The sequence below is a fragment of the Centroberyx affinis genome, unplaced genomic scaffold (genome assembly GCF_046629955.1).
Source record: "Centroberyx affinis isolate AG114_WGS23_722 - 3 ecotype Tasmania unplaced genomic scaffold, CSIRO-AGI_Caff_v1 ptg000918l_1, whole genome shotgun sequence".
Lineage (NCBI taxonomy): Eukaryota > Metazoa > Chordata > Actinopteri > Beryciformes > Berycidae > Centroberyx > Centroberyx affinis.
This window is the reverse complement of record NW_027279500.1, coordinates 66,648-80,172: the sequence shown is the minus strand read 5'-3', so window position 1 is coordinate 80,172 and position 13,525 is coordinate 66,648. Positions and strand designations below refer to the sequence as shown.

General features: G+C 43.2%; 1 protein-coding gene across 1 annotated transcript; it reads left to right on the top strand.

Moving 5' to 3' along the window:
* Window positions 1-340: 340 nt before the first annotated feature.
* Window positions 341-13,241, top strand: LOC139645888 (von Willebrand factor A domain-containing protein 7-like). Its single transcript, XM_071521769.1, has 15 exons — window positions 341-523; window positions 1,066-1,332; window positions 1,428-1,521; window positions 1,681-1,815; window positions 2,232-2,418; window positions 2,535-2,710; window positions 2,788-2,900; window positions 2,988-3,104; window positions 3,198-3,398; window positions 9,859-9,991; window positions 10,643-10,789; window positions 11,295-11,387; window positions 11,487-11,764; window positions 11,931-12,224; window positions 12,753-13,241. The coding sequence occupies exons 1-15, from the start codon at window positions 341-343 to the stop codon at window positions 13,239-13,241; spliced, it is 2,907 nt and encodes a 968-aa protein (XP_071377870.1).
* The last annotated feature ends 284 nt before the right edge of the window (window positions 13,242-13,525 follow it).

Genomic DNA, 13,525 nt, shown 5'->3' with positions numbered 1-13,525 from the left:
TGTAAATTGAGAAATGATGTAGGCTATTAATCAGATAATTATTTTCTCATATTATGCCTTACAAGTCTTGCCACCTGCTTGAAAAAAGGTGTTGGCTTGAAAAATTACAAGAAAGACAAGAATAGACTGTAGATGGATAGAAGAGTAGAGATTCTACTATATTTGGCTAAACTGCTGAGCCTTTATTGTTAACTATCAGATCATGTGAAAAATTTGAACGGTAGGAGTAACTTTCGTTTGTGTTTTTTTCTTTCTGAAATCTCAGTGTGAAATTGGCATTGATGTAATATAAATAAATATTTCTGTTTCTCTCTCAGACTGTCAGACAGGTTGAGGAGTGATGCTGCCTTCAGGTTTGGCTGCACTGTGCCTCCTGCTCCTGCAGACTGGAGCTCTGGGGTTTGGGATCTTGCCAGGAGACTCCCTGAATCACCTGGAGATCACTGAGAAGGCCATCTTAAATGCCACTGTCCAGGTGTGCCGTAAGCTGGCTCAGGCTGAGGGGGCACGCTTTAATTTACAGGCAAGAATTTAACTTGGATTCAGTCTTGTGAACTTTTGATAATTCATGGATCTTTTGCTCATATGTGTGTGTGGTGGAAAGAGTACAAAAATGTCCTACTCAACCAGAACTATTGTTATTTTGCTGATATTTTACTTAATTAGAAGTACTGGTGTAAAGATCTACTGAAGTAAAAGTAAAAAGTGGCTCATTTAAAATGTACTCAGAGTAAAAGTTACTTTTTGGAAAAGAGAACATTGTTAGATATGATCTTTCCCAATTCTAAAATGACCACATTGTTGTACATTGTTCAAACTAGATTATTTTAATTGTAAAATTTGGAAATTACAAAATAAAGAGCACAAACAAAGTAAAGCCAGATTACTTTTGTCTTCTTTGCTGACTCACCTTTCACTGCGAATGGCCCCACAGTTCACCCATTTTTGCTTGTTGTTGCTTATGGAGAGCCACAGAATTTGTACACAAAGAAAGCCACTTGTTACCTCCAACCTTGATGGCAAAAACAATATATTAAAATTATGTGTGTGTGTGTGTAACCACAGGACTTGACTGCTGAAGCTGTTGCTGCAGCCTGCTCCTCATCAGGATCATCAAAGAGCTTCCGCCAAGTCATTAAATTCATCAAACAGAGGAACAGACGAGTGGACATCCGTTACGCTCTCAATCCAGGCTTTCACTTTGACAATGAGAAGTTTACAGAAGGAAGGAAAATCATCACAGATGGAATATCAGCTGTCAAAGCCAGCAACAGGAGAGGGAATTATGAGGCAGCCAGGCAGAAGCTGGGGGAAATTTTACACCCTTTACAGGTATTGTTATTGATCAAGGGATTCAAAGAAACTATATGGATTATTAGGCTTTAATGTTATAAATATTTGACTTGGGTTCCTTTGTCAATGTGAAGGATTTCTACAGTCACAGTAACTGGATGGAGCTGGGAAACAAACTTCCAAACTCCAATCTAATCAGATCAGACTCCAGCATCGGCAACATAGCAGGTAGGCATCTGTGTTTATTTACGCTGACAAAATACAATACAATCAAAATACAAAATACAATCAGTGATACTGAATGTAGGAGATTTGGTGTGACAGTGGAGAAATAACTTCACAGAACAAAACAGAGGCAAAATATCTTGTGGAACTATTTTTCTACAGGTGAAAGCAGGGCGACCTGTCGCAGCTGTGATGGAAATGACTGCAGGAACAACATCCTGCAAGATATCCTGCAGGAGAATTTACTGACCTCAGGATATTTTGGCATTGTGCCTTTTATCTCAACCAAACCAAAAGGTAAATCACTCTCTATCATTCACGTTCAAACACTTTCACTCCATTAATGACTGGAGATTTGATTGCAAGATATGAAACCATGGCATTGTAATGATTAAGCAAAGATTTAAGTGAAATCAAGCTTCAAGCAGAAAATATATGCTTGGAGCAAACTGTAAAACTGCCATTGAAACCCAAGAGTATACAGGTTTTCATTCCAACCAAAGACTATTGATTTCTCTGATTAGCTCCCTCTCTCTGGTTCTACAAATCAGTAAAATCAATTGGTTTAGCGATTAGTTGGAATGAAAACCTGCATATCTTGGGCCTCGATGACACATGGCTGAGAACCGACAACAAAATAGAAAGTAGTTCTGACATTTTGCAGAGAGAGAAATGAGTATATATCGTGCCTCATTGCCTATAATGTTTAATAGGAAAATGCAGTCATGGAGGCTTCATTGATCAGACAAGTTGGAAAGAGCCTAAAGGTGGAATCAACAAGGACTCTAAGAGCTCCAGTCATGGGCATCTGCACACTGAAGCAGCAAATACAGCTATAGCTGCAACCAGGGAGCTGCTGGAGGACATTCAAGGGGCTGCTGGTGACAGAGACTTCCTACAGTATGAAACCCAAAGAGTACATTACAGTGACTAATGGACTGTAAAGTGCAAGGTTATTACTCTGATTTTCATTTCTTTTTTTCCTCTTTCTCTCTCTCCCCCTTTCCCACCATCAGGTTGATGGGGATCTCCAAGGGATCCAATAAAGCTCTTTGTTTTGTGATTGACACCACAAGAAGTATGCGTGGCGACATCGATGTGGTGAAAAGCTTGACCTCCTTCCTAATTGACAGCAAGATAGGAACAGCGGACGAGCCCTCGCTCTATATCCTCGTCCCCTTCAGGGATCCAGGTAGTGGGTATAATACCCACAGCACAAAGTAACAAAAACAAAGACTTTTTTTTACTTTGTAATTTCCCCCGCTTCAGACTTTGGACCACTGATGAGGACCACAGATGCAAAGGTCTTCAAGGATCAGATCAACACACTGGAACCGGCCGGTGGTGGGAATTTCCCTGAGCCGAGTCTTTCAGCACTTCAGGTACTGTGCAGCAGTATGCAGGTTATTTAAGGTCAGGTAAAACCTAAAGTTGTCCATCCTCTCTCATTATATTGTGTCTCCATGCAGCTGGCTTTAACTGGCGCTCCTCATAGTTCTGAGATCTTCCTCTTCACTGATGCTCCTGCCAAAGACAAACAGCTGAAAAGCACAGTGATCGCACTGATGGAGCGAACCAACACAGTGGTGAGTAGCGTAGTAGGAATCAAAAGATAAACCCCCGTGTGACTTTGTTAGTAGATTTTAATTTCATTCACTTTGTCTGGATTGGCCCTGCAGGTGAACTTCATGCTTACCGACGTTTTGGGGCTCCACCGGCGGAGACAGAGAGATAGCCAGCACCGCAGCCGGATAACAGCGTCAGACGCCCAGCTGTACAGGGACCTGGCCCAGGCTTCAGGTGGACAGGCTATAGAAGTGACTAAGAGTGAGCTGTCTGTGGCCACCAGCATCATCAGAGAGTCCTCCAGCTCCTCCCTGGTACAAATCATCACCTCTGACTCAGGGGCGGAGCTTTGCCATTGCACCCATATTCCTAAAGCCTTTCAGGAATATGGGTGCAAGCTATAGTTAAAGGATAAGGTTTTTTAATACATTGCTTACCGTCAACAAATCCTATGAAAATAACAAAATCAACAATGCGTTTGCTCTACTCCCGTTACTTTCTGACTTCCCACGTACCGTTTTTAGCCATAAACCCGGAAGTAATTGGCTCCAATTGTAAGCTAAAAACCTTGAAATACAGCTCATAAAGACATAGTTTCAATTTTAGAAATCGTTAACTGTTACCACGAAAAGTCAGGCTGTTATAGTTATTACCAAATCAAATTCAAATGGGTACAAATTCTTCATTACGCCGGGGACTATTTTCGGTGCTACGGAACTACTTTCCTGAGATCGCAAACGTGTTTACAGCCGGCTTATTAAGTTGTTTGAGGAAAAAGTCGGCTGGCCCGGTGCATCGTGATGATGAGATATGCTGCCCAGAGCAGCAGCATGGCTCTTTGACGTGTTTTTAATTGTTTTTTTAATACAATGGAGTTCTATGGCTGCTGGGACATGGCTTCATTGGGCACCGGCTACATGGATGAGACTTGTTGGCAAAACAAAATAATTGCTGATTTTGTTATTTTCATAGGATTTGTTGACGGTAAGCAATGCATTAAAAAACACCAGCCTTATCCTTTAAGATCTCTGTCTTCCCAACCATTAGTCCATGGGCCAGACCAGATTTCGGTACCACTCAAGGTGGCAAAATCTAGTTAAAAATTTTGAAAAGGTACATGTCCATAGATGATATTTTGGTATGATAACCATTGCTGAATGGTAGCTTTGTCACAGTAATCAGCTCATGAAGTTAACCACCCCCTACAATAAATTGGATTGTAGGCGCTGATGCATATCCTATTTTAGGCTCATTTTCAGGACCTTTAGTCAGGTTTTATGAGAATATGTTTGATATCATTTTAAAGGGTAGCTTCTTAGCTTTCATTCACCATTCTTTCACCCACTTGTGAGTCTGTCTGACAAATAAAGAGATCACATGGGCTCTTCAAAGTGTCAGTGACATTCATTTTTCCACAATTTTCGCCTAAACTATAGTCTTTATTTGAGCACTGTGACATCTAGGAACATCACAGACACAAACATCAAAAACTGGAATACTCACAGGACTGTAAGGATTCAGAAAAGGTATAATCTACCCATACTATCCCATCGTGAGGGGTGATTTTGGGTCTTAAAGTAGAAGAATGACTTCTCGAGGGAAATCTTATGTTCTTGATTGTGAGTAGTATTGTGAATTGTGAATGATTGTATTGTGAACTGGCCATAGCACATAGGCCTTCTATTTAATGACACATACTACTCTTCAGACAATTCCCTAAAGAATTTCAATGTTCAATAATTTACTGCCATTTCACCAAGAGGTTGCTAGGAATTTGTTTTAATGTGCCCAGGACTAGTGATTCTCAACCTTTTTTATATCAAGGACCCCTAATTTAGTCCACATTAGAGCCATGGACCCCCATTTGATGAGATTTTGCCTCTTGGACCCAAAGCTGAGAAGATTTTAATTGCTAGATATGATTTTTTGTCCAGAATTCCATGACTATAATGCAGGTAGAGAGATAACAGTGAAACTATGATCAAAACAGTCATTCTCCTACATTCTCTAATTGTGTTAACTTCTTGTAAATTAAATAATGGTGAAGTTTAATTCACAACAATTCATCAGTTTGCTGAGGACCCCCTGGGACCCCCTCAAGGACCCCTGGTGGTCCCCGGACCCCACTCAGAGAACCACTGCCCTGGACAAGACATACACTAAACAACCCTGTTCTATTTCACACAGGCTTCGCCCTCTAACAGGGCTTTATTGGCTCAACCACTCATCTAGTCACCTCAGCGCACTGAAAATATGCACACATACACTCAGCCAATCAGGATGAGCCTAGTCAACTCTGCGAGGCCTCACCCTATATAAGGTGAGCAGCTCATTACTCAGCATCCACTTTTCATCAGTACTCTGACGAACAACGTTGCCTTGGATGCCATTGATTGATAAAATACTGTCCAACATGCCCCAGTCTGGTCGCTGCTGTGGAATGCTTCGATTGCCTTGGCCTGAACAAGCTGCAGATGGGGTAGCTGACCTGGCGGAGTGCATTGACTGGTGGGCTCTGTCTTTTGTGCGGTGCCAGCAATAATGGAAGCACTTCCAGTGCTACCAGTGTTCTCCCGAGATCCAGCTCCGCTGCACCGACGGTGAGGCAGAATGTGGTGGCGGCTCTGCCGATCCCTGCCCCTCTGCCCCGGTCACAGATCCACTAGCATTGGCTTGCCCCCATCCGGATATGGTGGATGAACCCATCCCACAGACGCGGCCGATACAAGGCCGATTTTTGGCGCCCCCATGCTGGATGAAACTTGGAAGTGTGTGGAGGCATCGTGGCTTCTGTCTCCGGCTTCTCCGACTACACCAGAGTGAAAAGGAAATAGGACGTTTTGCGTCATGGCATCCTCCACTGGACGACATGCTGGCTGCCCACTTTTCACCTGGTTCTGCTGGCTGGTCGGGAAGCAGGAAGCCTGCTCCCCCTGCTAAAATTTTCTACCTGGCAGGCCCAGTCGGCAACGGCAGCAAACTGTGTGTTCCTGTCGCAGCTACCAACAAGCAAGACCACAAGAGTTGTATCTGGTGTCCCGCTTACTGGGACAGATGAACAACCTCACCAGACTGATGGCAAAGAGGGCCGAGGTTGTATATAAAAGCTTTATAGCCTCCACTCCACAGCTTGCCACCCAACCCCTGACAGAGTTTTATCACAAATAGCGGAGCCACTTTGTTTTGACAGAATGGATGGACAGGATGCTTAGATTGGGTTATGCACTCCAGTTTCGTAGCATCCCACCTCGTTCACAGGAATGAGAGAGTCTGTCATGACCTTGCCAGAGGACGTGGACACCCTGTTCAGGGAAGTCCAGGAACTGTTACAGAAAGACACTATTCCTGTAGTTCCTCAGCAGGACAGGAAAGTGGTCTGTACTCTGGATCTCCGCTCACTCAACGTGTACATCACACAGAGGACATTCCGAATTCCGAATGTGCACAGCAGACTACCATTGGCTATTCCCTAGTCCCCCGTATCTTTTCCACTTGTGTGGATACAGCACTTCAATCGCTGTGCCGTCGGGAATACGGGTCTCTTTATATCTAGATGACCTAATCCTCATGGCCTGGTCCAAAGAATGGGCCATGTCTCACATGATCCAATTGGTGCAGGACCCTAGGACATTAGGCTTTACGGTCAACTGGAAGAACAGCGTACCTCAACCGTGCCAGCAGACACTGTTTTTGGGCCTGCAGCTTGACTCGTCCATCCTGAGAGCTTGTCTGTCAGAACTCAGACAGACAGCTATTGCGGAGTCAGTTCAATGGTGCAGCATGACAGGTTCATGACAGTACTTACTGTAATGCACCTTCTTGGTCTCTTCTCAGCAGCTCACCATTTGGTTCCAATGGTGCTGCACATGAGACGCCTGTAGAGGTGGTTTGCCAGACTGAGTTCGGACCCACGATGGCACAAACAACACCTGGTAACCATACCCCGAATAGCCAGAAGCGACCTGGACTACTGGCTACAAGGCAAGAAAATGCAGGAAATGGTGTGGGGACATTGATCCATTGACTAGCTCAATTGGTCTCTTTCCTCCAGCTCCTACTGAAGAGACTGGCGCTTTCTACCATTAAGGTTTATGCATCAGCGATGAGGGGCTTGGAGAGAGGTCGGTTTTTGGCCACCCTCTCCTGAAACGTTAGGAAGGGGCTAGGAGGAAACACCCGGTGATGCATTCCGCTGCCCCCCAGTTGGAGTTGCCCGTGGTCCTCGAGGTCCTTTCAAGCCCACTGGGCAGACCTCTGATAAGTTGTTGTCAGTCAAGGTCACGTTGCTGCTTGCTTTGACTTCGGCTAAGAGGGTGTGTGATTTGTGTGCTCTTTTGGTCCACCCCAGCTGTATGCTGATACTTGGATACCTGAGTGGCGCCACAGACTCAGAGAATCCATCCTTGTGCCCAAGAACATTAGGAGTAAATTTAGGTCTTGGATGATTCAGCTGGATGCATTTTATCCCACTTCTCATGAAGGGGAGAGGATGGAGAGGTTGCATTGCTTATGTCCAGTAAATGCATTGGCATGTTATGTGGAATGTGCAGGTGCACACAACAGTTGTTTGTGTGCTATGCACACAGGGTGGCTGGCAAGCCCCTGTGAAAATAGGGGCTGGCCCATTGGCTCTGCGACGGCATTTCTCAGGCGTATGCGTTGGAGGGAGCCTCCTACAGCCACACGTTCTATAAGGAGTGTGGCTGTGGTTGACACCCTGTCCATTTATCAGATTTTATCTGTTGGATGTGTCTGGGTCTCTCAGGGTCAGTGTTCAGGACAAGGAACTGGAACCCAAGACCTGTGAGTGAGAGACCTGTTGTGCTGAAGTCTTAACATACTGGGGCACTGTTGAGACCATCCCCGAGTCGTCCGGCGCTAGGTGACTCAAGTGCTAACACGTAGGAGTGTAGTGTTGGTCCGCCCCCCCTCGCTGACCAAGGTGTTTACAGTCAATTCAGGCTGGTGATACAGTATGTTGTTAACGTGTTGGTGCAGGGAAGGGATTGAAGTCATCAGACTTAGTCCCCTAAGCCAATAGAGCTCTGAATCTTAAAATTGTTTATGAAATTGTCTGAAGAGTAGTCTGTGGCATTATAAGTAGAAGGCCTGAGGCATGTGCTATGGCCAGTTCACGATACAATGACACCTCCATCACATTACTCATTTTCAGTGCGCTGAGGTGACTAGATGAGTGGTTGAGCAAATAAAGCCCCGTTAGAGGGTGAAGCCTGTGTGAAATAGAACAGGGTTGTTTAGTGTATATCTTGTCCAAAGCAGTGGTTCTCCGAGTGGGGTCCGGGGACCACCAGGTGTCCTTGAGGGGGTTCCAAAAAATCATATCTAGCAATTCAAATATTCTCAGCTTTGGGTCCGAGAGACAAAAGGTTGAGAATCACTAGTCCAGAGCACATTAAGACAAATTCCTAGCAACCTCTTGGTGAAATGGCAGTAAATTATTGAACATTGAAATTCTTTAGGGAATTGTCTGAAGAGTAGTATGTGTCATTAAATAGAAGGCCTATGTGCTATGGCCAGTTCACAATACAATCATTCACAATTCACAATACTACTCACAATCAAGAACATAAGATTTCCCTCGAGAAGTCATTCTTCTACTTTAAGGCTCAAAATCACCCCTCACGATGGGATAGTATGGGTAGATTATACCTTTTCTGAATCCTTACAGTTCTGTGAGTATTCCAGTTTTTGATGTTTGTGTCTGTGATGTTCCTAGATGTCACAGTGCTCAAATAAAGACTATAGTTTAGGCGAAAATTGTGGAAAAATGAATGTCATTGACACTTTGAAGAGCCCATGTGACCTCTTTATTTGTCAGACAGACTCACAAGTGGGCTTGAATGAAAGCTAAGAAGCTACCCTTTAAAATGATATCAAACATATTCTCATAAAACCTGACTAAAGGTCCTGAAAATGAGCCTAAAATAGGATATGTATCAGCGCCTACAATCCAATTTATTGTAGGGGGTGGTTAACTTCATGAGCTGATTACTGTGACAAAGCTACCATTCAGCAATGGTTATCATACCAAAATATCATCTATGGACATGTACCTTTTCAAAATTTTTAACTAGATTTTGCCACCTTGAGTGGTACCGACAAGTGAAATTTTGGGCTTTGGCCCATGGACTACATGTTATAGGTGTCTAGTTTATTTATATAGCCCTTTATCACAGTCATGTCAGGCTTTACATACCATTATATACATCATATACATCCTATACTAGGCCATATACATACTTCATATACATTTGGCAGGTGTAAAATAATAACTTACCAGCATACTGAAATTAAAATTAAAATTAATTACGATTATGAAAATGCAGTGTTTAGCTGAAATTTGGCAGAATTTGGTATTTATTTAGGCTGCCAATTCACATTAAGTCATGTAAGTGCCTAAATATCACAGCAACAACATCAACATTTTTTTTTCCAAATCTGCCATATTCCACTAAGCCTACAAATTCTTATACTTTGCAAAATTGTCAACAATGTGTGTTGATAAAGGTTATAAGAATTAATTGGTGATGGAAAATAGTGGTTGATTGTTCATAATATGCTTATTTACCTTGTGAGTCATTTTTTACCAATATTACTGCATTCAAAGGGATTCTCTACATTGTTGTGCCGTGGGTGTCAGGCACCCACAGCACCCGTTCAAATCCCACTTATGCTTTGACTTCCACATGCTCCCTGTCTTTCTAGCTTCAGAATACAGTGAAAGAGTCCGATCTTCCTCTGTGTTTCTCCCAGGTGACTCTGCTGCAGGCGGCCAGGACACCAGGAAGGCCGGATAATTTCACCTTCTCAGTAGACGAGTCAGTAAGAAACCTAATCATTTACATCATAGGACGTTCCCTCTCCTTCACTCTCATCAGCCCTTCAGGTAAACCTACTTTGAGAAAAATAATCAATCCTTAGTTTTCACTTGATGTCACAGCATCTGGAAATTTTGCATTGGGCATTTTGCATCCCTGATTTTTTGACTTAAGTTAAGCCAGGAAAGCTGACTAATTTTTATTTACAGCGACAGCATGGGGTTGGTAGATGCAGGGAAAATGAGGTTTACACACACACACACACACACACACACACACACACACACACACACACACACACACACACACACACACAGCTCTGTGCTACCACAGTTGTCTGCTGTAGGCCAGTAAGCAGTTGTTAAGTGCCTTGCTCAATGGGATCTCAGCAGTAATTGTTAAGGGAGGGAGAGCATGTCATGTTCACTTGCCCAACACTTTCTGGTCAAAAACCCACAGAGTAAGTATTAATTTTAATTAAAATAGGGATAAAATGGCATAGGCGAAAGACATCCTCTAATTTAGTATGAGAAGTTAATTTGTTACTCATGTGAGTATTAACCCCCCACATAATCACACATTTACCCATTCTGTAATTGGGATAATTTGGGTATTGTTAGTAGCATTATGAAGACACTGTTATACTTTGTGTAATCTAAGTTTAAATATTTCTTACATATGTGATATCTTTATTGCGCTGGACACATTTCTGTTCACAGGTGCATCGCAGAGCAGTCTGGACAAGACCGGTGTACTGGGAACCATCCAGTCTGTGGGGAACTTCCAAACTGTGCGGCTAGACAAGCAAGTGGGATTATGGGAAATCAGAGTGGTGTCAACCGAGCCGTACACTCTGAAGGTCACAGGTCAGAAACACCACATATGCTTCTCTTTGAGGGAAGATTAAAATAAAGAACCATTTGAAAATCATTTTATATTGAATGATTTCTATCTTTCCATTACTTTCAAATCAAAGTTATTTTGTCTTTAAACTCAGAGTAATAGTTTATCACTGCTGACATTACCTTGTCAGATTGTAACAATTACATTTACATAGCATATTCATGTAGTAATCACACCTATTTATTATTCAAATATCAAAGAGACCACTTATCTATCATTATTAGCTATGCATAGACCAACAATGTAATTATCAAGAAGACCAAGCCGGATAAATTGAGGTTGAGAGAATGAACTGGCTTAAAATAGCTTTGCTTTTTGTTGAATTTGTTTGGGATAACTGTTGAATGACAGGACATAACTTCATCCTGGTTTTAATCTGAATCTTTTCACAAATTTGAATTCTCTTTGTTTTCAGCTGTTTTCATGAATCCTCTTTACTATTTTAGCATCATGACTTTCTCCTTCCAGGTCAGAATGCCATTGACTTCCTGTTTGATTTTGTGGAGCTGTCGCACAACCCTAATCAGTTATTTGATGTTCTTGAGACTCGTCCCAGAGCCGGTACAGAGACCGTTATGGCTATAAAATCAAAATGCTTGATAATACAGCTGATGATAAAATGACGCACATGTTAATAATCATGTTTTTTTTTTACTGTAGGTGTTAATGGCACCTTGTTGGTGTCGGTGACGGGGAGTGACTCTGCCTCAGTGACAGAAGTTGCTCTGGTGGAGTCGTCGGGGTCAGGCGAAGTTAACGGCAGAGTGGAGTCACTGGGGGGCGGAGACTTCTTAGTCCGGGTCGACAGGATCCCGTCAGTGGATTTTGTGGTGCTTGTGAAGGGACAGGACAACAACAACAGTGTCATCGGGGCTTCACCAGCCGGCTTCCAGAGACAGTCCTCCACCAACTTCAGAGCCTCCAATCTGACTATTACTGTGAGTACCAAGGCAGTGATGATCAAACAACAGACAAATATATTATGCATATTTAAGGTCCTGGAAACTTTCTGGCAACTGGTGGAAGTGCCAAAGGTGACCCATGTGTTTAAGTTTCATTGAAGTCATTTAATTTTAATATAAGTTTGTCTTTTTTTGTCCTTAGGCTGATTCCAACAATGTCATAGAACCAGGAAGTTCCATCTCTGTACCCTTCTCTGTGATGACCAGCGGGACGGGGGGAAACTTCACCATCCGGGCCACCAGTGACCAAGGTTTTGACTCAACTTCCCCAACCAGCTTGTTCCTAGAAACTGGAGGCAGTGCCAACGGTACAGTGACCCTCACAGTGCCTCTGAACACCCCATCTGGTAGCGATGTCACCCTGACCATTGAGGCTGAGGCTCCAGGGGCCACAGACACCAATTACGCTGTGCTGCGCTTCTCCATCGTCACCGAGGTAACACCTACTCTTCACAGATTACTTATGCCAGCACTGAAAGTCTGAGCAGATTAATGTAGATTTTAAGAGTTTCATTCTGAGAAAAAACAGGGGCAGGGCTTCCTTGCATGCAAAAAATCTGAGTTTCATTCTAAAAGGAGAGATCAAACATTTGAAAAAAGTGACATCAACTCTAAAATGATTTATGGAACAAGATGAAACAAAATAATGAAAAAAGAGCAGACCCAGTGAGGAGCTGACTACTGGAGCATACAATTTTCAGCAAATGATACTAGAGTGTATGATGTTTATTTACTACCAGCGTTTCATCCAGGCATTAATCATTTAATCATAGCATAGATGAAACTTTGGTGAACAAAATAACTATTTATATAAATATTGAATGATGAACTGTATTCATTCTTCAGAAACTTTAATTAACTTTTCCTTTTCTAATATACCTCACTGCAAGGAGAATGATTCAATTTGGTCTGCACAAACTTTATTTGACAAAACACATATTTTCTCTCCTCCCTCCATCTAAAGGTGACAGATATCATCCGCCCGGTGTGCCAGGTGATTAGCGTTACAGCCAACTGCTCTGACGACTGCAGCCAATCCACATGGGAGCTCACCGCCAACCTCACTGACGGTAACGGGACGGGCATTGAACGCATCAGCATGCGACAAGGAAATGGCACTCTGGACACCAGTACCACTGTAGGAGCGGATGGGGAGAATGTCATCCTCGCCTCCTACAGCGCCTCCTGCTGTTCAGCAGATGTAGAGCTGGTAGCTGTAGATGCGGTGGGGAATGTGGGCTCTTGTTTCAGGACCATCAGAGCCACAGCAGATGCCAATTCTGCAACTACCAGCTCACAGACTGAGAGAAACACTTCAGCTGCTGATTCTACAGTCAGCACAGCCAGTTCTGGGAACCATCTAGTGTTGCCGTCCTATTTCTACCTCACTATATGGGCTCTTGTCATGTTGGGCCCCTTTGGCAGCTGCTTCGCACCACTGGAGGCAATATGAAATCTACCAAGAGACAACAGTGGATGATTGGGTATCTACCAGTACAGATTGTGGCTCTTTCTTGAAACAAAACACTGGAAAGTTTGACATTCACAATGCTCAAGTTTGTCAAACTTTTGAAGCCAACTGGGTGTTATGTCCTCAAGATGGTGAATTGTTACCTCCGCCAAGGAGGTTATGTTTTCGGTGCTGTTTGTTTGTTTGTCTGTTAGCAGGATTATGGAAAAACTATTGGCCTGATTTTCATGAAACTTCGTGGAAGGGTGTAGCATGGGCCAAGGAAG